Genomic DNA, 27,533 nt, shown 5'->3' with positions numbered 1-27,533 from the left:
TAAAGGATCAAAAGCTCCCTTTTTGACCTGATGACATCATCTTGTAACAGGACAATATGTCATACTTTGCTCTTTTGAATTTATTCCATTGCTATGTTGTAATTCTTTTGATCATTTCCAGCTGTTCACACGATGACAACAGCTCTTTAAAGACTATTTGTGATTACAATTTCTCGCCATGATAGTCCCGACACTTTTCCTGTTTATTAACTGCGTTGATGTTTACTGTCTCCGTCAGAAAAAGGGACCCAAGAGGAGGTTGAAGCCCCGAGGTAATGGATCTATGGGTGTGGCCTCAGAGAGAGGTGTAGCAATCCCCCAGATCACCTACGATCATATCGATGACTCCGAGGAGAAGAAAGATGACTCTTTTTCCCTGGAAGAGCCACGAGGGGCCTGTGAAGGTAATATACAGGAGAGACTCTTACTGTATGTTACTGCAATGTACAGTGTCCCAACTGATATCAAGTAGATAATAAAGGGTTATTGTCACGCACTCATTCTTCAGTCTGAGGTCCACCAACTCTACAGCATGTTTTTAAAAGAAAATCAGCTAAACTCTACTGTAGGACATTTCTTTTCTTCTAACAACCCAGACAAGTCAACTCGCCAAGTTTACACATGAAAGCACTGAGCCCTGTTTTATTTCTGCTTCATTTTGGATCTTCATAACAGCATTTGTATTCAAAACTTGACATCTCAGAACCATATGTCCTATGAAGTTGTTTTTGAATAGCGTTGAATGTTGTTGTGAAGCTATCTTTTGCCGTTTTAATACAGTTAAAGGCCAGCTGGCAACCAAGCTCCTCCTCTTTAACACAGTTTTGTCTGATGAAATAATGTGTGTTGAGGGCTGTGAAATGATGTCATGCTCCCTTTAAGGCCTTGGAAACCCATTATTTCAGTAAAAGTCTGATGTGTTTTTTGCATTCAGGGGCATTTAAATGGCCAACTTTGTGATGAATTACATTTTTTATGGCAGTTGCTTTGGAAATATTAGCTGTCAGCTTGTACCTTTATGTTGGCAAGTCTTTCTCTTATTATTTTTAATGTCCGTGAAAAAAAATACTGTAGATACACTTAAATAACATCCTCCTAATAATTCTGTTGCCAGCTTAACAGATAAAGTAATGCACTTATTTTGACACATCCAGGCTCGTAGGGTCACCACAAAAACAAGAACATTTGACTGTGTTACATACAGTAGACGTTCACACACTCACTCTGAACTCTGTCGGGTGCTCACTGTTGATCCTCAGTCATCTCATTAGTTCATTCTTTGTGGAGCTTTATATTGGTAAGACATGAGACATGTGTAACAGAGGGTAGCGATTATTTATGTACAGCAGGGGTCGGCAACTTGTTTAATTTGAAGTGCCATTTCTTCCATTTTCTTGTTAATCAGTGTGTCACATCAACATTAAGGTTAACATTAAGTTTAATTCAAATCATCTGACTGTAATTTTATTCCATCCATTCAGCAACTTTAAAAAAAACAAAAACATTTCTCCCATAATCAGGACCTCATAATTATATATGAGAGCACTATACAAGAAGGTTGTCATCCTTATGAAAACATCCACATCTGAGTTGAAACCATTAACTCCACTAACCTTCCACCAATCTACAATAGCATAATTTGAAAGTAGCATCGCCTCAGGAGCTCCGTCTAAACCCCCCCCCTCCCCTCGAGGCTCCTTCCAATGCAACGCCCCCCCACACACATGCACGAGCACCGCCGCATCGTAACTACTTCACAGAGCGGAGAGAGGACCTCAACTCAACAACGCTACCTCATGACAAGTAACCGCGGCAGTGCTACTGCAGGGCTGAGTTTTCTCTTCCATTCTGCAGTAAACGTGCGGCGGCGACGCGCTTTGAGTTCAGGCTGGTGCACGCCAAGGGTAGAGTACGAGGAGGGAGGCATCTGATTGGTTCCTTCCAAGCGGACCGCGAGGCAGTGATTGGTAGACGTTTTTACAGGATTACAGCAGCTACAGATGACGGCTCTTATCCGGTCCTTTTTCAGAGCTCATCAGTAATGGATCGCTGTCGGGGTGTGAAGACCATTTCAACCAATATAACAAATAGTGTCTACTGGAGAACATCGTCAATCCTGCCTTTAACAAACTCTACAAGAAGGCAACGAGTACTATCCAATCAGAGGCAGAGTAGGGTGGGTCTTCGTGTAATGCGGGTGGAGGAAAGGAAATCGATGCTCAGACCGTAAATAAGAGTCTGAGCAACTGCCGATTGCTGTGAAAGAGGTAGTTCGACACGTGGATGAGAGGGCTCTTCAACATTTTCAAAGAACTGAGGAGGGAGGCATCTGATTGGTTCCTTCCAAGCGGACCGCGAGGCAGTGATTGGTAGACGTTTTTACAGGATTACAGCAGCTACAGATGACGGCTCTTATCCGGTCCTTTTTCAGAGCTCATCAGTAATGGATCGCTGTCGGGGTGTGAAGACCATTTCAACCAATATAACAAATAGTGTCTACTGGAGAACATCGTCAATCCTGCCTTTAACAAACTCTACAAGAAGGCAACGAGTACTATCCAATCAGAGGCAGAGTAGGGTGGGTCTTCGTGTAATGCGGGTGGAGGAAAGGAAATCGATGCTCAGACCGTAAATAAGAGTCTGAGCAACTGCCGATTGCTGTGAACGTGCCCTTAATGTGTCTTAGTCATCATGGAGCCCGATCCTGATCCCCTTAGCTTCGCTTGTCCCTTCGCTGGCCACAGACACTCACACTTGGCTTAAGTGGGGAAAAAAAACAACTTTAAAAATACGGGCTTGTCAAGGTTACAAGTGGGAATTTATGTTATACTACTTTACAGATTACTAATATCGCTGCAGTCATGCCAAAGACAAGTTGTGTTTTAAAGCTCAGACAAAATGATGCTGTTGATTTCAGATCATTCAGTATCCAGATAAGTGTGGTTCTTAATTGTTGCCAGCACAATAGAAACTATATATTTAATGCAGATCTATATACGCAGTGTATGATTGATGGTTGGTTGGTTAAGGGGGACGGTGGTTTAACTTCCTGTGTTAAAAGCACATCCCCGCCAAATGAATTGACCCAGACTCCAGGTTAATAAATGCACTTAACGAGTTTTCCCTGTCAAAGCGTGCCGTCATAAAAGGAACCGGAGTGACATAAAGTTGACATAAAGGCAGACCATCACTAGAAGAGCGACCACTTATGAGAGGAAATGTTTAGTTTCCTGCCTAATTGGGTGGATCTTAGATAATGAAGGAAAACATGTGTCTTAAGCTCATATGGAAAAAGCAATCAAGTCAAACTTAATGGCCAACAAGTTCGAGAGCACATTTAATCCTGAGTACATTTTCTTATTTACTAGCAACAAAACAAGCTAATCTTATGTTCTTCTAATAATTTTAATGTTTTGCTTATTTAATCAGTTAATAAACATAAACACACATGCTGAGACTGTGGAGTGGAAAAAGGAATTGGCCTAGCTGTGGATGACATAAAAGCATGTAAAGAAGCCAGCAGCCTGCAGCCGGCTGTCACTAATGATGATGTGTAGAGTTGAAACAGCGTGAGACTGTACGATGTCTGCCTCAGATCCAGCCATAAAAACAGGCATCTGCAACGTCAACTGTCCACATTACAGCTGCTGCTTTTTAATTTATCGTTTTAACCGTCACTGTTTCAAAAAGAAATATCAGCGTATAACCTGCATTAGATTTTTGTATGTTTTATAAAATACTTGTCCTCAATAACAGACTGGTTTCATTTAGATTTTGCTGTTGGGGGTTTATGAGTCTGCTACAATAAGCTGCATGGTAATGCAGTTTGGTTGTTTGCAAACTAAGTACACTATTGCATTAAAAGAAAATATGGATGAATAGACGATGTCATCTGTGCTTCCCACCGTTCCCAGAGTGGTGCAGGAATGAGACCTAAAACCCGGAAATGAGTTAGTATTTTAGCACTTCCGGTTCCCTCGTCTGGAAGTCAATGTTTTTACCTCTGCCAAGACCAAAGGTCTTAGAAGGAGGCTATGTTTTCACCACCGTTGGTTTATTTGTTTGTCTGTCTGTCTGTCTGTCTGTCTGTCTGTCTGTCTGTCTGTCTGTCTGTCTGTCTGTCTGTTAGCAGGATTACTCCAAAAGTGTGCGACGGATTTGAATGACATTGTTTGTAGGGGTGGAGTGTAGCACAATAAACAATCCATTAGATTTGGACATCTCTGACAATTCTTTTTACGAATTGAGCATTAACGCCTCAGGGTATCACACATGCGCAGTGTAACTGATGACGCGTTGATGACGCATGACCCCGGCTTCTTCCTTCTTCTTCGAGCAGAGAGATACGTGTGTGGATGTGTGTGCAGGACTGCTGGCCGTCCGCGGTGAGAAAGAAAAAAGCGGTAGATGAGAGACAGCGTAGTGTAATGTTATACAGACATAACAAGGCTGCTGAATGAGAGAGGCATCCGCCGACACGTTACACGGAGCCCACCACCTCACGGTACCGCCAGCTGTGAGCTGTGATCTGTTTTTAAAGTCACGTACCTTGGCGGAGGTCTGAGCTCTCCGAGTGCCATCTAGTTTTTCTAGTCAGATGCCTGAAATAAAGTCTGTGGTTAACATAAGCTTAAGAGATCACGTTTTGTTCTACGATATAAAATACGTCTAAATATATCCCACTGGTGAATTTTGAAGCCTGTACATGTCTCAAAAAAAGCGGTTGCTAACAAGTGGCCAAATGAGACTACTAAACGTCATCACGCCGACTCGTCTAGTCTAGTCTAACCACTAGACTACTTCCTTTATAGCCTAACATTAGCTTTTTACTTCTGGCGATTACATTCACGCTTCAAAAATCATAGAAGTGATTTTCATTTGTGGAGATTATCTTGCTGAACAAAACGTGTAAGTATCATAAACGTGTGTTTGCCAAAGAGCTTATTCTACAATAATCCAAAACCCGACGGAAAAATCCCATCGGCTTTTTGTCGAGGGAAGCGGGTGATGCTAACTTCCTGGTACGCCCTACAAAAATACGTCATCCCTGGAGCACTCTATTGTCTCTTCATCTTTTAAACTGTTTTTTGCAACTTGGGGGCAGTGGAAACAAGTTGTGAACACAACATTGATATATCAACACAAACAGTGTCTCTGTCAACCTGGAGAAAATAAATCCAATATTCACTCTTCTTTTAGCTCTGTGTTGTTTTTTTTGTCTCTAATCAACTCCTGAGAGAAATATTTGTCTCTTTAGCTGCTAAATGCTCCACTATGTTCACCAGCTAGTGTTTGTCTTCTTGTTGGTGCTGAGCAGGTAGTGTACACTGGGTAGTTTTTAGACCGAAGACGGCTGCCTGCTGGGGCCCAAAATGACGCTCTGAGAAAAGTGAGAGTTAAAACAGCTAAACAATGAGCTCAGTATTTCACTTTGTAAAGCTGAAGGAAGCTGCAGATTCAGGTGATCACAAGCAACCTCCTCCACCTTGTGTCATGTTGTTTTTATATCTGATACATAATTATTATAAAAATATCGATTATAGCCGCAATAAATAAACATATTCAGGGGAAACCATGGCAACAGACATCAAATTTATTATTTCAAGTTTAAAAGTGACATTTTGTACAGTCACTGAAAGGATGTTTCTTTAAAAAATAAGTTTGCAGGCTGTTTCTGCTCCAGAAATGAACATAAAATCAATCATTTTCCAGAAAAGGAGGACATTATTAAGCAACAAGAATGCTGCCGTGTTGCAAAGCAGGAACTGATGGAGATTGTTGATTACATAAATTGAAAGGGAGTGTTGTTGTGTGCTCTATTAACCTTCTTCTCCTTCTTCTTCTTCTTCTCAGGAATCAACAGAATGTTCAGACAGACAGGTGAGTCCTCCTAACTACTCCGTCACAACTGAGCTGCACTAAATGGGATTTCCAGGGATTATGGCATTTTGTTATAGAGATGATGTCAACGCATATTTTAGTACACTCTGGTCTCACGGTTGCTCCCTCAACTTTCCATTCCATAATCCTGTATGTTAAGGAACAATCTGTGCCTATAAAGAAAACAGCAACTCTTTTATTGACCTGTTATTCTTTGTCACAAAGATGAAGTACGTAGTGTATATATGTGATCACTGCACCGTCCTCCCAGCAGCCCCTTCCACTGTTTAAGCACTTCTTTTTCTCCTATTAAAAAGTCCTCTGTGTTAATCATTAGCTAGCCTGCCTTTTTAATGTGGCCCAGACAGTATTTTAATTAGACTCGCTGGCTGGCTGGGCCTTTGTCCCCAACCGGACCAAACCAGAGCCAAGCACAGAGACTCAGACACTGGTCCTGGGCTGACCTGGCCTGTTTTCTTTACTGGGTGTCCTGCCAACACCACGGGTGAGGAACAGGGCTGGCCTGGCTAGGAATGGACAGGGGCCTTCGGGGACCGTGGGGACCCAGACTGGGACACTAAAGAGGGACGGAGGGAGGGGTGTGGGGTTGATAAGCGGCCATTGTGGAGCTCCAGTGGTCAGAAATAAACTGGTCATTGTTTGATTTAGTCAGTGTCCGGCTTATCGCTCCACTTATCTGTCTGGCCCCGCCCTCCTCCCTGTCTGTGAGAATCTCTCAATGGAGTGCCCTCTCTCCCTCTCTCTCTCTCTCTCTCTCTCTCTCTGTACCTCTATCGCTTTTCTCTGCACTCGTTCTTTCTTTCTTTCTCTCTCTCTCATACTCTCCCAGCCAAACACGTTCGCACTGATGGGCCAGATAAAACTACATATTGTTAATAAACCCTTATCCTGTTTGTGTAGCCGATAAGCCAGGTCGCGTCTCCTTCAGTGAGCTGAGGTTGAGGCTAAAGGTGGCTCTTGTTAGCTCTGGTTACCCTCCTCCTCCTCCTCCTCCTCTCTTCCTCTCCTTCCCCATCTCTCTCTCTCAATCGCTTTCTCTGCTTCCGGATTGGACAATGTTAAACAAACTCGATGATGGAATACAAGAGAGGTTGAATGGCTTTTGCTTGAGTTGGACTGGTCATTCATACAGATTTGCCTCTCCATTCTTTATCACAATGGAGGCCTGGTGGTTTTGGTGGAGAGACTTGTCAAACTCAGGCGCTGACAGTCTTGACTGCAGGTCGCGACCTCACTACACATGTTGTTCTTTGCTGTTGTTTTTAGCCGTGCCAGCAGCCAGACAGCCAGCTGCACTGTTGAACCGGAGCTCTGCAATTTCTGTTTCCTCATATAAACCGTTCAAAAAACATGTAACTCCACTTATTTTCGTCTCATATATAGAAACCTACATATTAATTCAAGACTTTAGCACCTCTGTTGTACTCCAAATGGTTGAACATGAAGAAATTAGGGCTGGGCGACATGGAGAAAATCAAATATCACAATATTTTTGACCAAATACCTGGATGATGGTATTATAAGGTTGACCATTGGTGCTTTTACAGAACATTTACACAATGAGATTTCTGATCATCAGTAATGTGAATATAATGACTAATCGGATAAAGGCAAATAAAACAGTCTGGTAAATTCAGAGAATTACAACTTTACTGTAATGCAGCCTTTAAAACCAGGAAAAGACAACTCTTATGCCATATTACGATATTCATATACTCATTGATATAACGGATATTGTTTCAACTTCTTTTTCCTTTCTTCTTTTCCCCCCCTCTTCTATTTTCTTTAACTCTTCGTTGCATGGCATCAGGCCCTCCTCATCATTCCTGGTCGTCTTTCACTCTGAGCTGCCCTGGCTCTCCAGGTATCTGTCTTTGTTTCTTTGTGTCTGCTTTTATGTTTCTCTCATACTCACAATTAAATATATCTGCACTTCTCAGCTTATTTTCCGTCTTGAACCACAACGTTGACATTTGTCCATTTCACTTAAAGGGACTATTTGTAACTTTCAGAAATGCTTGTTAACAGCGACACCTGTGGCCGTGAAATCAACGAAAGTCAGCGTCGAGCTTGCGCTTGCTCGCTCTACATAGACATGTACGAGCATCGCTCAAAACAGTGAGGCGACACACGTCAGCTAAAAGCACAATATCACTCTATATTTCACCTGCTAGGCAGTAATGTTAGCTGACCAGACGAAGGTATCTTCATGAATCAATGCTGATAAGAGTGTTTGCTTTTGGCGTTTGTGCAGAAATAAATGCTGCAGCCCCTCCAGACCAACAGAGGTTTTCCGTGTCTTGTGAAGTGACGGGGCTCTGCAGCAAGTAACTTGTCATCTCCACCCGCAGCCGGAGGGAGACACCGGCACCCGGTCGGTAACGAGACGACAACGTTACTCTCTGCGGAGCCCCGTCACTTCACAAGACACGGGAAACCTCTGTTGGTCTGGAGGAGCTGCAGCAGTTATTTCTGCACAAACGTCCCCTGTACATTCACTAGATATTCTCAGAGCTAAACTAACTCTTCTGCAGTGTGGAGTGAGCGCGCGTTCACGTCTAGAGGGGGAGCGAGCAGAGCGAGAACGCGCACGCTGTCTGAGTGAAGGCGAGCAGGCAGAGGAGGAGAGGCAGCGGCGAACACGCGAACGCGCATATGCGAGCGCGCATGTGTCCCGACCCGGTACATTTATACGCTTAAAAAGTAACAAACAGTCCCTTTAACGCTATTATATAAAATGAATTAAGTCGTTACCAAAAGAAAGATCATATTATGTATCTACTGTACATTCGCTTGGTGAATCTGTCACTTTATTTATGTTGACGAAACTGACGAGTTATATTCGTTAAAGAAAGTTGATTTAATAAAAAACAAAATTAATACACTGAATCACTTTATTCAAAGTAAGGATTTTGTCAAACATTTCCTCAGCATAAATTAATCAGATTTAAACTTGTATATAGTTTACCAGCCTGATATGAATGCAATGGAATTATTATCTCTGTCCTTTGCAGTGAGGAGGAATCACGATCACAGCACCTCCATCGACATCTCCCGCGCCAACAGCTTGACAGATGACTACTACATGACTGAGGACATTCCCCTGCCGGTGGTGAAAGCTCAGTAAGTCCCAGAAAACGTCTCCTCTGCTCCCGTCTGGAGCCCCCCCATTTCTCTCCGATCCATCACCCTGCCTTGACCTCCATTCTTTGATACATATAATACTGATTTCCCTACTTGTCGTCGTACCTAAAGGCCTTTTGTCAGACCGGAGAGCCCCTCTAGCTGCTCTCTAAATGAAGTTGTTTTGTTGAACTCTCTCGAGGGTTAAAGAGACTCTCGAGGGCCGAGGCCGTATCAGGTACAGAGAGTTATAAAGGGGATTATCCCTTTAGTCTTGAGGGAAATGTCAAAAGAAATCCCTCTCAATAGGTTGTAGGACATGTTAAGGTACCGGATGGCTTGTCACCACATGCCCCTCGTAGGATTGAGAATGTTGGTTGCTGTGTGAATTGCGAATCCGTGCTCCTTCCTCCTGGAAGCTGACCCGCTCAATCAAATGAGTTTCATTATAATGTGAACCAAAATAGAATTCTGATGTAATTAGATTTTCTTTGCTTCCTGTGTTAACGTGCTGTACTAGAGCATGTTAATGAGCGCTACAAAAACACTTTACTCCCCGTTAGTTCTCTACTAACTCCTGCTTTATCACCAGTATCAGACCAGTACTCCCACGTTGTGTTTACACAAGTTTACACTGTCAACAGTTACTACGAGCGTTCACATAGAAGCAAAGTGGAAAGACTTTGCACTGACAACGTGTCAACACTGTTGTTTGGCTTAATCCCAGCAGTGGGAGACTGCTGGAGTGCCTTTCCCACTGAGACCGAGTCATGTAGCATCACTGCATACAGATTAGGTGATTACATACTGAGCAGGCAGGTAATACCAAGTCCCATAGGACTAAATGTAGAAAGTTAGATAGATTACGGGCTTTAAAACAGTCTGAATGCTCTGTGGGGCTGCCGTGTAGTTGATGTGTACGTGGTTGTTGCCTTTCATTAATAATGAATATGGTTAATCCATAATGCCTCCGGTGACAGCTCATGTGCGCTGAAGGCTTTGAGATGCAGTTTGTGTATTGCTGCGACTTATTGACACACAAGTATTTATATTGCATTTCTTCCTTTTGTATGTGCTTTTAGTGTATACATATTTACCATATTTTAGTTTGTTTGAGTTAACAGATGATGGGTCACGGCTGAAAATGAGAATAGATCTTTCTATATTGTTTATGGTCTTTTGTACCTTATTCTCAGTATGTAAGTGTGTGTGTTTATCCTCATGCTGTAGCTGCGTGTCAAAGGATGTTGTTCATAACTATATACGTTCTTCTCCCTCCGTGCAAATCTACAGTCACCTCTGCTGTACTCACCTCCATCTCTGGCCCTTTGGCCTATTCACTCTACATCCTCCTCTCTGTGCCCTCTTGAAGACAAAAAGCTTTAGTGCACCTTTTGTACAGAGGAACACAGAGTCATTACCATATAGGGTGAGAAACCTTACACAGTTTCTACCAATTTCCAGTTTTAGTTCAAAATATGTAAAGGGTGATAAGAAGCTCCCCGTCCACGGAGGATCATGTGAATGTAAAAGTATTAACAAAACAAACTTTTACAGTAAAACAAGAGTTACTGTACGAGCAGCTTCTTCTCTCTCTTGCAGTCTTTTGGCCTGCCCCTTCGTGGCATTGGTCCAGGACTCGTTCTCCTCACAGCACTTCAATTCCTCCAGACACCGTACTGGTTCTCAGTATACAGCAGCGATTATTCATTTCTCTTTTTTTCCCTTTCCTCCACCTCTCCATCCCTCCATCCACCCTGATCTTATCTGCTGGTCAAAGGTAGACCGTGGAAAATGTCATCCTTGACATACCACAGAAACCACGACTAGCCACGACCCAAACTCTTATTAAGCATTTAGAATTTGATACGAGCGCCACTCCTGGAAAATGTGATTGCAGTTTCTCCGATTTTATGTTCTGGGCTGTTTTTCTTTTTTAAATAGAACCTATTGTTTTTTTTATTAGTGCTAAAGAATAAGTCCTCACAAGTAATGACTGAAGTTAGTATCTAAAAGTATAGTTTAACTGAGACCTAATGCAGCGTGCTGTTGTGTAAAGGAACGACTACGTACCAAAGAGTGTAGAAGCACAGAGACACAACTCGGGTGTTTTTTGACAACAGCCTCTGCCGCCATTTTGGACTGAAAATGCTTATTATATTTATAATATTTTATTGTTCAACACAGGACATTTTGGTAGAATATGACAATAGAATAGAAATAATTTAGTTTTACGTTTGTACGGCACGTTTTATCGGCATCCGGTAGTCGCTTTCAGTCCAAAATGGTGGAAGCGTAGCTTTGCTGCAATGGAACAAATAATTGACTTTCACTTCTTGGCAATATACGTTGTCTGTACGTACTAAGTCCTATTATGGTACTGTAGTGTGTGCTGTGCCTTTTTATTATTGACGGTCTCAGCCAATGGTGGAAGAAGAAGACTGACCCTTCACTGGAGTAAAAGATGAGCATTCAAAACCTTAGTTAAGTAAAAGTATGTAAGCATTATCAGTAAAATGTAAAAGTAGTCATTGTGCAGTGAAATGTTTCCTGTCATATGTTTTTGGATTAATATTACTACTGCATTAATGTGTATTTTGCATTTCACTGCTGTAGATGTTTTTAACTCCTTTATACACTGTTGGCTAGTTTAATCTACAGAAATGCATCATGGTCTATAAGATCATCATATGTTTGTAGTGTCGCTGTCCTGTGAGAACAACAGATCTCTAAAAAGTCCACTTTTCATGAGCTCTGAAAAGATTGCCATTTTCATCTGTCTGACGATGCATTTCCCAGCTGATATGAGAGGCTTTTTAAATAGTTTATTTAGTTTAATCTGAAAAGTAACTAAAGCTGTCAGACGAATGTAGTGGAGTAAGAAGTACAACACTTCCCTCTGAGATGTAGTGGAGTAGAAGTTGCATAAAGTTGCATAAAATGGAAATACCCGAGTAAAACACAAGTTTGTACAGTACTTGAGTAAATGTCTCATTCCACCGCTGCTCTCAGCTGTGTCACTGTCTCTATCAGACATCATGACATGATTAATAGAGTTTAGAAAGGAGTGTATAAATAAATAGATGTCACGCTAAAGTAATAATGAAACTCTTCCTTTGTTATATGTTCAGACATGTGTGAGTGAACCCAGATGGTTTTAGGAACTATTGCACAACTGCAAGGTGATAGCTTCCATCTCGACACCAGCTACCATGCTTCCAGCGTTACTGTCAAAGTGACACTGAAACCCAAAGTGCTGCTGAAGTGATACTTCAGGTGTGAGCTTGTTGTAAAAGAACACACAAAGAAACATATCGGAGCCCTTGTTCTCCTAACAGAAGATGGTGCTATACTCTTTTTACAGTGTGTAGGCAACATACTGGTGCAGTATGCCATAAAACAGCCCATAGCCTGCTGTTTAAGGGCCCTATTTGCTCATGACGTTCCTCATTATCATTAATACAACAAACTGTTTTATAACATTTCATGTTACAATTGGATGTTACACAATTAATTACAGCATCAGCATGCTGATTTTTAATTAATCTCCCTTGAGCAGATGTTGGAATCATCTGGACATCTTTAATAATTACATCAAATTACTTTCATAGTAATCTCTGTGAAGGGAAATCCATCATGTGTCATCTCCTGGACACGTCTACATGTTTGTACATGTTTTTCTGATTACTCTTTTTGTGAATCTGACCGTTTGCGTGTGCACGGCGGGCGTGGGACCTCTGGGTGTTAAGTGTGTGAGAGCGAGTCTTCCAGCTGCAGAGACAGACGGTGTCTTTATGTATCAATTGCAGGGCTGCTGGGCCCATAACTCAGCTGTAACAGGCGAGCTCAGATTTGGGCCGTGCTGGGCACATTTCCATAACTGGTTTGTTTTGCTCCCAGTGTCACGCTACTAAGGACAGCGCTGTCATCTGGCATCCTTATCTGGCATTCTGCAGACAGCTACCAGATCCACCCATATACTGCCTGAGGTGATTTGCACGCACACTGGATCAGTTTTCTGTTGTTTTATATCCAGGCGTTGGAGTTCCTCCACACCTTCCAGCCTTTTTAATGCAAATTTGACATGAGCTGGCTCTTTCCTCCGTTTAGCTTGGTGCTCGTTCAAACAGCCCTTAATTTTACATTTCTGGTGCCTCTCTATCACTTTTATTTCTCTGTGACAGCGCTGGCTTTGAACGTTCCACTGTTTGTTTGGCTTCACGGAAGCCCCCAAAATGAGTGTGTGTGTGTGTGTGTTTGTGTTTGTTCACACGTGTGTGAGGCATCAATACAGCTGGCTGTGACGTCTCTGGGCTTCTGAAGAGGAAGTGGTGCAGGGCAGCGTCCGCACGCAATCATGTCTTTTGCGCCTCTGAACCCAAAACCACACACACACACACACACACACACACACACACACACACACACACACACACACACACACACACACACACACACACCTACATAAACACCCACAAGCGTGCTTTTTCCCCTCTGACAGGATAAATCTTTATGATTGCCTTGTTTGTTTGTTTAAAACCAGTCTACAGTGATTTGTTGGATTTTATGAAATACCTCAAAACAAAACAACACATCCACTTGTTCCACAGCCGTCAACATCCTATTTCCCTTTTTACTGTAAACACTTCCTTCTCTATTTGTTTACTGGGCCCGGTGTAAATGAGGCCCTGTGTGAATGAGGCTCAGTTTGGTTATAATTTGGCTTGATATGGTACGGTGGGATTTTGATTATGCAAGTTGTCATTTAATGGTTAAAGCTGAAGTTGGTAACTTTGAGCAAATATGATATAAAAAAAGTTATATTTTTGTAAAATGATCACTGTATCCTGACGGTAGTGCATGAGAGTGATAATCATGTTCCACTGTGACCTCCTGTTCTTCTAATGGCATTTTCAAGATTTCACAGTGCCAAAAGAAAAACAACCAATCAGAGCCGAGGGGTCTCTACAGCAGCTGTCAATCGCTGCACGCGAAACTCGTGAACTCCGTCAAACTATGATCAACCCCTCCCCTCGGGGCTCCTTCCAAGGCAACGCCCCCCAACACACACATGCATGAGCACCGCCGCATCGTAACTACTTCACAGACACAGAGCGGAGAGAGGACCTCAACTCAACAACGCTACCTCATGACAAGTAACCGCAGCGGTGCTACTGCAGGGCTGAGTTTTCTCAGCTGGCAACGCGCCTTGAGTTCAGGCTTGTGCATGCCAAGGGTAGAGTACGAGGAGGGAGGCAGGGAGGCATCTGATTGGTTCTTTCCAAGCGGACCGCGAGGCAGTGATTGGTAGACGTTTTTACAGGATTACAGCAGCTACAGATGACGGCTCTTATCCGGCCCTTTTTCAGAGCTCATCAGTAATGGATCGCTGTCGGGGTGTAAAGACCATTTCAACCAATATAACAAACAGTGTATACTGGAGAACATCGTCAACCCTGCCTTTAACCCCATATTGCTCCTGAAGGCTGAGCCATCGGTGTGTGAATGAGTGTTTAGATTAGATCCTGATGGGCACCTTACATGGCAGCCTGCCATCAGTGTATGAATGTGTGTGTGAATGGATGAATGCTGACATGTAGTGTGAAGTGCTTTGAGTGGTCGGAAGACTAGAAAAAGCGCTGTATAAATGCAAGTCCATTTACCATTTAATCCATTTGTTACTGTGATGCCTATGTGTATCTGAGTTTGTGAGATTCTCGAGCTGCTCCGGTCCAGCTCAGCTCTGATTGGTTGTTTTGAACATGATTTTTTTCCCACAGATTATCTGTCTCATACATTACTGTCAGGGTATAGTGACAGTTTTAACTTCAGCTTTAACTGTAGGATGATATCATAACAAACCGCAGCAGGGCTGCTGATCCTAAATCCACCCCAAAGCAGATTGACATTTACCCTCTTGGAAAATGAGTAAATGTTTCCAAGTATTAGGTCCCAAACAGAGGAAGGCCTTGTTTAGCTGATTGCAGTGATTATGTCCTATCTCTCTGTCTCTGCTGTAACACCCTTTTTCCCCCTCTGATCTCATTATAACGGCATCATGTCTCTGCCTCTTCATGCACCCAAAAGACAACTCTCCTGCTTCTTTTCTCTGTCTAGCAGCACCAAATAAGTAATGCCTGTCATCTTGTGACCTGAGGCAGTCGGCCATTCCTCCCTGCTGGGTGTGTCCAGGTTCTCCACCCTCCTCCTCCTCCTCCTTCTCGTGTCCTCTCAGACCTGTAAAAGCCTGCTCGGGCCACCTGCAGGCAGCTCTTAATTAGTTCCCCTCTTACAAGCTAGCCGGAGATAAACAATGAAAAGCCACTGCAGCGCCACAGGAGGGATTGCAGGCAGAGACACATGCATCACGGGCCTGTCCTCTTCAAGTAGGGGCCTCTCTCTGCTGAGCAACTGGCGTCTTTTGTGCCGAGCTCTGAACAAATTGACTTTTTGTCCATGTGGCCTCTGTATGCCCGTCTTGTACACTGTACTCTGATATTGATGGCACGGAGGGGTGTTTCAAACATATGGTGTTTAGTCAAGAGGAAAAAATCTAAAATGCATTCATGGTTTCTGTCACAGGAGTCTTTTTAAACCTTGGATATTGTCACTTTGACAAATGTTTGTGATATAAGTTCCCCCCCCCCAACAGCCTGCCCCCCTCCGCCCCCCCACCCTCTACCTCAACTTTGTGCTCCAAAACATGTGCTGACCATGAAGTTATTTTATGGGGCTTTATGCACGATTCAACAGTGAATCTAATGTGAAAATATCCAGTAAATCCTCTTAATATTTTTGGCTTTACTGCCAAGTATTAGAATGACAAACTAGACGAGGCAAGGGGGCCCCACTCTGGGCACATGCACAAGACACAAATGCGCACACACACATGCACACAGACAAACGGATGGGGTAAGATCCGTGGCCTCCTGCCCTGCAGCAAGAAAAGCTGCCCGGGTGCTGCTGCTGCTGCTGCTGCTTTATGAAAAGATAGAGAAAGAAAAGAACAAATTGTGCCCCAGTTTCTTGACTTTCTGCCAATTTCTAGAGCATAAAAAACGACAGAAAATAGCCATGGTGCAGTAAAACAGCCACACACTGATTCATATTCTCTGGACAACAGAACTGTGCATGGAGGGATTCAGTAGTTAATCTCATTACACACTCTGGGCTTTTTATGTGGTTGCTGACCTCCATTCTACCTTTACTCACTTGGACGCATTAGAAATAGTTTAATTGCTCTCACTTTTCCAAAATACAACCAGGATAAATGCAACAGTTAAGCTGAAAACTGTTCTTACAGACACTATGTTGGTCTTATTTCTGCTGTGTACAGGCCTCTGCAACATTTGAAAACTGACTGTTCATCGCCTGCATTGCTCTCGCTGTGTCTGCAGTTGGTAAACAATGTCATGCGACTAGTTGAAACATTATACATGTGGGCTTATGGTGCATGTTTCTGGTTGACATGTTATTGTTTATATTATTTCTACTTTGGACAGATGGAAGGATTGCAACACGAAGATAAACCCAGTTTCAGACCGCTTGGAGAGAAATTCCTCCTCTGAATCAGCTCATTGAGCTTTCAATGTATTTCACAATGTCACAAGAACATTGAGGCAAATCCATGTGGTAATTCCAGTTTTCGGAATATGCTAAATTTATTGCACAAAATGTCCTTTAGAAGGACTCTTGCATCACGTCATCTGTCATCGACTCCTATTTGAAATTCAAGAAGAGCATGCCTGGTGGACGGCTTTGACTTTTACAATTCCCCTTTGAGTTGCCGAGCTGAGGAACAGAACCGTGTCCTATTTGTTACTTCTGCGTTACATTACACCGAGATGTGACTTGTCAGTTATGGGGCAACATTAAACAGACCTAGGGGTTGTTTTCAAAATTCAAATGACATGAGGCTTTGACTTACAGTCTGCAGAGCCACAAACGTCTACATGTACTTGGAAGCCCAAACAGTGACCAACGATGCAGCCAGATATACAGTAGGCCTGTCTCAATAATTACATTATCGATTTATCCTAGAATATATGGATGTGACCTCCATAGTTTTTACGTTATTGACTTATTGTACGATATATTACGTTATCAACTTGTACGTTATATGGACATGATCTCAATAATTTATAGGTTATCGACTTATCGTACGATATATGGATATGACCTCAGTCATTTTAAGTTATCGTCTTATCGTACGATATATGGACATGACCTCAGTCATTTTTACGTTATAGACTTATCGTACGATATATGGACATGACCTCAGTCATTTTTACGTTATAGACTTATCGTACGATATATGGACATGACCTCAATAATTTGTACATTACAGACTTATCGTACGATATATGGACATGACCTCAATCATTTTTACGTTATAGACTTATCGTACGATATATGGACATGACCTCAGTCATTTTTACGTTATAGACTTATCGTACGATATATGGATATGACCGCAATCATTTTTACGTTATAGACTTATCGTACGATATATGGACATGACCTCAGTCATTTTTACGTTATAGACTTATCGTACGATATATGGACATGACCTCAGTCATTTTTACGTTATAGACTTATCGTACGATATATGGATATGACCGCAATCATTTTTACGTTATAGACTTATCGTACGATATATGGACATGACCTCAGTCATTTTTACGTTATAGACTTATCGTACGATATATGGACATGACCTCAGTCATTTTTACGTTATAGACTTATCGTACGATATATGGATATGACCGCAATCATTTTTACGTTATAGACTTATCGTACGATATATGGACATGACCTCAGTCATTTTTACGTTATAGACTTATCGTACGATATATGGACATGACCTCAATAATTTTTACGTTATAGACTTATCGTATGATATATGGATATGACCTCAATCATTTATAGGTTATCGACTTATCGTACGATATATGGATATGACCTCAGTCATTTTAAGTTATCGACTTATCGTACGATATATGGACATGACATCAGTCATTTTAAGTTATCGACTTATCGTACGATATATGGACATGACCTCAATAATTTTTATGTTATAGACTTATCGTATGATATATGGACATGACCTCAATCATTTATAGGTTATCGACTTATCGTACGATATATGGATATGACCTCAGTCATTTTAAGTTATCGACTTATCGTACGATATATGGACATGACCTCAATCATTTGTACGTAATAGACTTATCGTACGATATATGGACATGACCTCAATCATTTTAAGTTATCGACTTCACGTACTATATATGGACATGACCTCAATCATTTGTACGTAATAGACTTATCGTACGATATATGGACATGACCTCAATAATTTTTACGTTATAGACTTAACGTACTATATATGGACATGACCTCAATAATTTGTACATTACAGACTTATCGTACGATATATGGACATGACCTCAATCATTTTTACGTTATAGACTTAACGTACTATATATGGACATGACCTCAATAATTTGTACATTACAGACTTATCGTACGATATATGGACATGACCTCAATCATTTTTACGTTATAGACTTATCGTACGATATATGGACATGGCCTCAATCATTTTTACGTTATAGACTTATCGTACGATATATGGACATGGCCTCAATCATTTGTACGTAATAGACTTATCGTATGATATATGGACATGACCTCAATCATTTGTACGTAATAGACTTATCGTATGATATATGGACATGACCTCAATCATTTTAAGTTATCGACTTAACGTACTATATATGGACATGACCTCAATAATTTGTACATTACAGACTTATCGTACGATATATGGACATGACCTCAATCATTTGTACGTAATAGACTTATCGTATGATATATGGACATGACCTCAATCATTTTTACGTTATAGACTTATCGTACGATATATGGACATGGCCTCAATCATTTTTACATTATAAACTTATCGTATGATATATGGACATGACCTCATTTTTCGCTGACCTCGATATTGCCCGTTGTGTTTCGTGTTTGTTTACATAAGAATATCATCAACATTTTAGCCAACATGAAGTCAGAATACGCTGCAGGGTTTTCCCTACCATTATAAGACTTGGGTATTGCACAGATCTTGCACATTTTGTGCCTGAGAGTCCATTTTATTTATTGTTTGACTGTGTTGTTTTATTTATTTAGGATATTTTAATATTTTTTCACGTTCCAATTCCAATGTCTGAATATCTTTAAGAATGAATAGTTCATTGCGCTTTTAAAATATAAACTTGTATTATTATTATATTATATTATCATTATATCAGTGGCATAAAATGATCTTAAAATGTAAATAATATTTATTGCAATTATTTCTGGGGCAATAATTGCGACAAAGTTAGTTATCTTGACAGCAAAGGAGGCCACGGCGTCCAGTACTACTACTAATAATAAATTAAACTTATATAGCGCTTTTAAAGATCTCAAAGACGCTTTACTACTGTGCAAATGAGGTTTACCCATTTCTGCATGATGGTTTGTGCCCCCCCACCCCAAGCTGTTACAATAACTGTCTTATTAATATCTTACACCTCATAGCATGCATGTATTTCTTGAAATCTCGTTGATGTGAGTTCACACAGTTCATTTCATTCTGGGTTCTCTGTCACCTCAGATGTTGGTGTTTGAGCGGAGTACAGAATGATTTTTATACTGGGGGGAGCACACCGTACATCATTCCAGGTCACAAGTGACTTTTCTGGAATGATTTAACTTGCACGTGCAAAAGATGGAGAATATCCAGTGTTACAGCAATAAAGTATTTATTTTTGAGTGTTATATCGGTTTACATAAATGAGTAATGAAAATAGTAAAATTTAATATTACCTGCAAAACAAGTTCCTGATTGGATCAGAGCACACAAACTTAAATCACACACTTTATACTACGGAGAAAAGATGATGCTGAGTGTTAAATATTTTACTGTTCTTCCACGGAGAGAGATCATTTGAGCTCCGGAGCAAATTCTCCTACGGGGGCCAAAAAGAGAATCAGCAAGTCATCTTTTATGATATGATATATACACATGTCACCCAGGGCAATAAAAGGCATTTTCATGAAGTACTTAATTAAAGAGTGCGTTTAGTCGAGGTCGATACTGGCCATCGTGCATTAATGAAGGCCCTCGTGTTGCTGTTATGAGGATTGACAGTGTTTACTCCCCCTCAGGGTTGTTGGTGGTTCTGGGAGGGTTTTATGGCGAGGGACCATCAGCGACTTGGAGAATGGTCTGCTTTATGGTCGCTCACCGCAGGTTGGAAAATCCATAGACTCAGCAAGCAAGTACTGCGTAAATAAACCGTCCAGGCCAAATAAAAAGATCCTCTCACCGACGTGATCTCTGACTGCTGCATCCAGATTATTGACTGGTCTGCGTGCCGTGGTCGGAAATGATACGAGCGCCATTTTCTTGGCTCTATTAGCTCCACTTAAGTCTGCCTGGATTGCACACAGTGGTAGATTGAAGTGAGCCTCTCACGGCATGCTGGTTTGGTAAGTATCCTGGTGTGGTGCGGTGGATCAGGCTTCAGTCCAAAATCAGCATGAGTAACTACGCATGAACTAGGCCAAGACTGAGTAGCATTCACAGCTGCAGCAAGCACGAGTTAGGTTCTTAATAACCCCTAGTTCAGTATTAGTTGTTCCTCTTATGATACTGTACGCAGACGTGTTGTTGTTTTGCATTTTCTTTTTCTCTAAAGTCTGAAGTCCAAACGAGATGGGGGTTGCTTGGGATGCTGGCAATTTAGCAATTCATGCTGATTTTACTGTAGTCAGTAACTGAAGCTTATAGTCACTCTAACAATGAGTGGCATTCCTGTTAATATGCTCAAACATCTCCACTTACGCAGGTTTGGTCTCCCTGATGTTGATTGGAAGACCAATAGGCGTTGGAAAGATTTGCATCTGGATGGTTTATGTATATATACTGTATGTCTGTGGCCTCAGGGGTGCGTTTGAAATATGCAAAAATCTGCCAGATCTACTCTGCATGTAGCTTTCCCCTGTTCTCTGCATTGCCTTGTCTTTGGCATCTTCACCACCACAAATGTAAAAAAACAAAAGAAAGGAAAAGTGAGTCAGGAACTTTCTGTTTTCACAACGTGACTCACCGAGCAGCTCCGTGGTGTCAGAGCTGCTCCGTCTTTTGTTTAGAGGGCGAGAGGATTTTAGAAAAACTGGAAAAGTGTTTGTTTTGATTAGATTAAGCTCTGTTAACAATTACACACTCCCAGGACAATGTTAATGACAATCAGTGATTAAACCGTTCCGTGCAGCACTTTGTTTGGCTGTTTGGAATGTTTTTATTTAATAATGTTTGTCCTGATGGATTACAGCATGATAACATTGAGGTTAAATAAAACAAATTGCCAACATAATTACACATACATTAAATTATTAGGACCCCGTTAACAAAGTGATGATAAACTCCAGATGATTTGGGAATATTTTTAATTTCATTTCATGTTTATTTGATAGGGACAAATACATTTACATAGAGAATTGCACAACAATTTTTGCAGTGCAATGTATAGCATTTATAGCTACTGCTAATTTCCAATGTGCTTCCCTAAAAGGGCCTTTTAAAATAAAAAATATAAAAATATAAAACAATAAAATCTTCAGTAATTAACATCATTAATTACTGAAAAGACAAAAACAATTTTTTTTAATTCTGGGATCGAGACCCATGCAAAACATACTTTTATTCATGGTAGTCATTAGTTATAAGAAGCTCTTAAATTTAGCCAAAAAAAGGTTTAGCATTTTTCGGATATGGGGCTGTCTCAATTTGCTGAAAAAAAAAAAGTCTGAAAAAAGTCTGAAAAAAAAGTCTGAAAAATGTTGGACAAAAAAAGTCTGAAAAAAAAGATCTGAAAAATGTCGGACAAAAAAAGATCTAAAAAAAGTCTGAAAAAAAAGATCTGAAAAATGTCGGACGAAAAAAGTCTGAAAAAAAAGTCTGAAAAATGTCTGAAACAAAATCTGTGACAATTAAATGTTATGTTTATAGGCCAAGAGTAATCCATGCCCATCCACCGCCCAGAAGGCTGACCAAACTGACAGCAGCATATCTACGGCCAGCACTACAGTTGTACCTGACTGCCCCCTGCCAACATCCAAACCTGACACCCAAACTGGGCTGGAAAATACAGCAGCTACCACCAGCCTGCCCATAACCCCAGAACCAACACCCCAGACTCCCCAGCAGAAGAAAAACACATCTGCTGTGACAATCAGTGAAGATCCAGTTCAGAAGATTATTGAGTCATTATATACGGGAATTTTAATTCCTGTTTTGACCAATTCGTTGCTGCATTAAGAAGGTTTAAACTTGAATTGTAATTCCTGTTAATTTTGAAGATTTTTTACCAAGTTGCTGATGTACGATTTATTATTTTAATAATAAATAACAATTCAGTACATTTATATCAACGTTTTTATTTGTTACATTTAAGATAAGTCAAGCCTGATGTTGTCTTACACATAACACAATAATCCCAGTCACTTCCACACAGTGAGGCTTATTGATTAAACACTGGTATCGGATCGGTACTCTGTGTCGGCCGATACCCAAAGCCCAGGTATCGCTGTCGGTATCGGGACTGAAGAAGTCGGATCGATGCATCCCTACAAATAACATCAAATAAATAGTCAATTGGTTCTGTTGACAACACGTTAGGGGCAGTGTTAGGGGCAGTGGTAGCAGTAGTAGTAGAAGCAGTAGCAGTAGAAGCAGTAGCAGTAGTAGCAGTAGTAGTGGCAGTGGCAGTAGTAGTAGTAGCAGTAGCAGTAGTAGCAGTAGTAATAGTATGTTAATAAGAGGAGGAAATGTGATTGCACTTACATGTATATATATCAGTGTGCTTACGTTTCTAAGTTTAAAGCACATCAACCATAATTAGTATGTGACTGTGTATTCAGTTTGCCCAGCAGACTTCACAGTAGTCCGAGTCCTAATCCTGGCAACTTCCACTCTGTCTGTAGAGAAATCAAAGTAAGGCCCAACCCAGTCCGTAGTTGGAGGACTCCCAGACTTGGTATAGATGCTTCCCTGTCTCTTAGAGGTGTGTCTCCCTCCCTGCTCCAATATTAGAGGCACCTGTATAAATACACTCTATCGTCTTTTGTGTGTGTGTGTGTGTGTTTCTCTCCTCCTCCTCCTCCGCCTGCGCCGGGCTCAGTTTCTTCTTCACTCCCGTTAATGAAAACAGTAATCTGCAGCAGCACCTGAGTGGCCTGTTTGTACAGCCAATCCTACAGCCTTCTACAACTCTCTCAGCTCTCGTGCTCTCAGGTTTTTCAAACGGGCCGGCCGTGCCATTTGATGTGGGCTGGGCGGAGTTTATTCAGGTGTGGCGACCAGTGCCGCCGCCGCCGCCACCCAGCCTCTTGATGTTGCGTCCATCCGCAGCCAGGTGCTGGAGCTTCGTCAGAGAGCCTAGTGTTTCGGCCCCCGCAGATGAATAGAGGGCCTGTTGATGGAGCTCGTCTGTGGGGCCCTGCGGTTTCTCCCCTCTTACACGCAGCGGCAGGGATAGATGACCGGTTCGGGGCGTTTACCTGCTGGAGAGGAGAGGGGTGGACTAAAAGGGAGCTACAACGCTCTGGCCCACGCTTGTGTGTGTGCCCATGTGTACATGTGTGGCGGCCCCACCTGTCTGAATGAACACCACTCTGTGTGTTTGAACTGAGGCTGGGTCCGGGTCGGCACAGGTTGAACGGGCTAAAATGGGCCGCTTGGCGTCGCCTCGAGGTCACAGCCTCAGATCACATTGTGAGGTGGGAGGGTTCACATGTGTTTTCTTTGGAGGTGTGATTGTTCTAAAATATCCCTTCCCTTTATTTTAGATAGAGCGAGGTGGGTTATTTATATAACATTGACAGAAATATGCATTTAACACCCAATTTTGGAAGCGAAATGGAAACTATAAGGAAACACTGTGAATAACTTCACTGGTTTATGTTAGGCTTGCTTTTTTATACACTTTATACATCTTCAGGGTGAAAAGTCTTAAAGTATTGAATTCAGTTCCCTCAAAAAAAAGGCCTTAGAGGTATTTAAAAAGTAAATTTTTTGATGTATGTGGTTGTGCCGGAGTAGGACAGTCCCCCTCTTTGTCACGTAATCTACTAATCGGTCGTTTTGGTCTTAGTCGACTAAGATTTCTAAAGTTGATTAATTGTTTTTTTATGCTTTTTTTTCAAGCTGAATGACTTATTTCCAAGAAACTTCTGAGCACATCTCTGGTAAACACAAGATTTAAAGTGGTTCTTTTGTGTAATTCTTTGTGGAGAAACTCAGTTTTTACAGATCTGTTGATTAAATCAGTAAATTAGTCGACAAAATCATTCGTTCATTGTTTATTGTTTACTTAAAGGTACTATATGTAACTTTTAGAAAGTCCTTGTTATTAATAACATCGGTGGCCGTTAAGTGAACTGCAGTCAGCATCCTGTTGCATCACACTCAGTAGGTGCGAGCGATCATCCTGGCTGTCGGCCAAAACAGTGACGTGACGTTACATTACAATCACATATCACCGTCTGTCTATCTGTAATGACCAATCTCCAGGATTCTACCTAGTTTGCCTTTTGCAAATTACCTCATCAGCTAAGGTTACGAAACAAAACTTTCCAGTCCTTTACATCAAAATCAGTCCACAGGCTGTTATAGGCAACTCTCAGTTTTTAAATTACATTATAATCTGTTCTCATAATGGCAATACAAAGCGATTAATACATGTAAACTGTTACATATAGTACCTTTAAGGATCCCCATTAGAAGCACATGGATGTACATCTAGTCTTCTTGGGGTCCTGAACATAAAAATCCAATACAGACAATATATTAAAGTACAGACAACTTAAGCTATAAGCAGATACAGAAATGAGAGAAATTGAGGACGAGGTAGTACCAGACATAGCAGTGCAGTTAAATATAAAATAGAGGAATAAATGCACTTCACAGATATAAAGTCATGCTAACACAAGCAGACTAGACATATAAATGAATGAGAGAATTTGAGGGTATTAAAAAATGACATGACATACAGTACATGTGTGCTTGCCATATTAAAATATGTCTCTTTTCTTTTTGAGTATTATTTGACTAAGAAGTGTCAATTTTAGCAAAAACTTACATTAGTTATTTTTTAAATGGTTAATCTATCCATCAATTCTCTGCTGCTTTTTCCAGGTCATGTTAATTGATTAATTATATTACTAGTAATTATGGTTATATACAGTTTGGAAGCGCTGAAAAATTGTGATATAAATGTCAAAAATGAATGTATTTAATAAATAGTAGTTGCATTCTGTGTGGTATTAAAACGGTCTTCAGTTGGCTGAACACTACAGAAACCCTGATACAGTACTTGTTGCTGAACGGCATGAATAAAACAAACACTTCAGAGCTACCTGACCACGAGTTCTGCATACAGATCAACATTACTTTTCTGAGAAGCAGCGTGTTTCAGTAGCGTGAGCTTCCTGGTAGTACCTGGTAACAGAGTTTATTTGAAGATTGAAGATTTCTCTGAAAGAGAGTTTTTCAATTGAAAACTCCTCCTCAGAACCTTTCTTAATCGCTCTGACCAATCTGAAAACAACAACCGGGAGCGAGACAGTCCGCCAACCGCTGCCTCTTATCACGCCAACAACACCGAGCTTTTTTTTGCACAAGTTTTTATAGACGGCACCCCTCGCAGCCACACATTTGCAGCTGCACCACAGAGAGTACACTGGAATTCGCCGCGCTCTTTCTCTTCTAGAGAAAACGCAACCACAGTGTTGCTGTGGTTGCGTTTTCTCACAGATGTGGCGTTGGAAGTTTATTTGACATGTGACATCTTGGCAGTATGAAGAAAAAAGATAAGCAGTGTAGAGGATTAAAGCGAAGAGAGAGAATAGTACTTTTCTTGTTGCTCTGTATTCGCCAGAGTTGGAGATAAAGAAGCAGGTTATCAATCAAGACCTTAAATGCCTCTTGAGCCAGATGTTTTAATGCAGCGGAGCGAAAGAAAAGCTTTAAATCATGAGAGGGGGAACAGGTAAGCCTTGGTCATACGTCTGTCACACACTTCTCTCTACTCCCCCGGTGTATTTTTTCACTGCTGTTAATAGCAGCCAGCCATATACAGTAGAGCGCAGGTCATAATGAAAGACCCCCCAGGGGCCAAGGCAGGGACTAATAACCCTCTAAATAAGTCTCTTCTAGTGCTGAAAGGCCGGTCTCTTTTATACTGCGAGTGTATATGTGCTGTAAAGTCCTTTCCAGCCTACTACAGTAATTTTACGACCTTGTTTTATCCTTTTTTTTTCTTTCAAAGCTTGTCAGAGAATTTGGGAGGGAAGTCAGAGAGGGTGTCAGTGGATCAAAGTGCTGCAGGCCCTTCCAGTTTGAGGCTTTGAAAAGTAGTAAAAGAATGCATAAAATTACTTTGAATATCTTGGATGTTTTATCTTTTAAAGTGTTATTACAATTCATGGCTTTGTGTGAAGGGCGGGTGTCACGAGAAAGAGACATCAGTCATAGAGTCACACAATAAAATCAGACTGACAGTAAAATTCAGGATTTGCGTGCTTTGAATGAGTGCTTGTATGTAGTTGGTGCAGATAGTGTTCATTGTGTGTTTGCGTGTGAATTAACATGACTGGCTGCTGAAGATCCTCGGCTGGCTGTATAATGAAGAGAGGATAGAAGTCAAACAGCTTAAAATATAAATATAAAATTCTAATTCTTAAATCTAAAATAATGTCAAAGAGGAAGATGGTGTATTTTAATATAAATCATCCAGACCAAAACCATTCTTGTTTTTTAGATTCCCATAGTGTGATTATAGATACCACAATATTACCAGCATAATATTAAAATGGTACACCAAAAATATACAATTAAATGATTAAATACATACGGACTACAGTGCAAATAAAAAAAGGCCTTAAAAAACATGTGTTTGAAAAGGAGGACAACACTCAATCGGGTAGTGTGATCTCATCAGAGATGTTTCGATGGTTACAGAGGTGATAGTAATGTTCCGCAGCTAGCTCATAATATTGCTTATAATAAGCCACATGCTGGAGTTAACGTTACCGACTGAGTCAGAGGGCAGAGGAGGAACAAACCGAAACATCAAACAGCCGGATTTACACTGAACACATCTACCAGATAGAAAAGGTTTTTCTTTAAATCGTCTACATTTGGGTAGAACGGCTGTAGTCAGGATTTTACAAATGCTGGTAAGGTCAAGTCAAAGTTTATTATAGCCCAAAATCACAAAGCATGTCTCAAAGGGCTGTACATATAATAATACATAATATATAATACAAACAGCAATGAGCAAAATTAGCAAATACACACAAAAACGTATATAATTGAGATAAATTACCAGTAGTACATTTCAAGTACTAATATTGCAACAAAAAAAAAAAGAAATATATATATATATATATATTTT

At 41.0% G+C, this 27,533-nt stretch overlaps 1 protein-coding gene across 3 annotated transcripts in view; it reads left to right on the top strand.

Moving 5' to 3' along the window:
• kcnq1.2 (potassium voltage-gated channel, KQT-like subfamily, member 1.2) overlaps positions 1 to 27,533 on the top strand; it is a 219,175-nt gene that overhangs the window by 37,610 nt on the left and 154,032 nt on the right. For 2 of the 3 annotated variants that reach the window (XM_074634212.1, XM_074634213.1), the window contains exons 11-14: positions 239 to 404; positions 5,854 to 5,880; positions 7,712 to 7,765; positions 8,916 to 9,024. In XM_074634212.1, coding sequence (XP_074490313.1) covers positions 239 to 404; positions 5,854 to 5,880; positions 7,712 to 7,765; positions 8,916 to 9,024 — 356 coding nt within the window. The remainder of the gene's footprint in view (positions 1 to 238; positions 405 to 5,853; positions 5,881 to 7,711; positions 7,766 to 8,915; positions 9,025 to 27,533) is intronic. The other variant, XM_074634214.1, reaches the window with a different exon arrangement.

The sequence above is a fragment of the Sebastes fasciatus genome, chromosome 4 (assembly GCF_043250625.1).
Source record: "Sebastes fasciatus isolate fSebFas1 chromosome 4, fSebFas1.pri, whole genome shotgun sequence".
Classification (NCBI taxonomy): domain Eukaryota; kingdom Metazoa; phylum Chordata; class Actinopteri; order Perciformes; family Sebastidae; genus Sebastes; species Sebastes fasciatus.
This window is presented reverse-complemented; position numbering and strand designations above follow the sequence as displayed.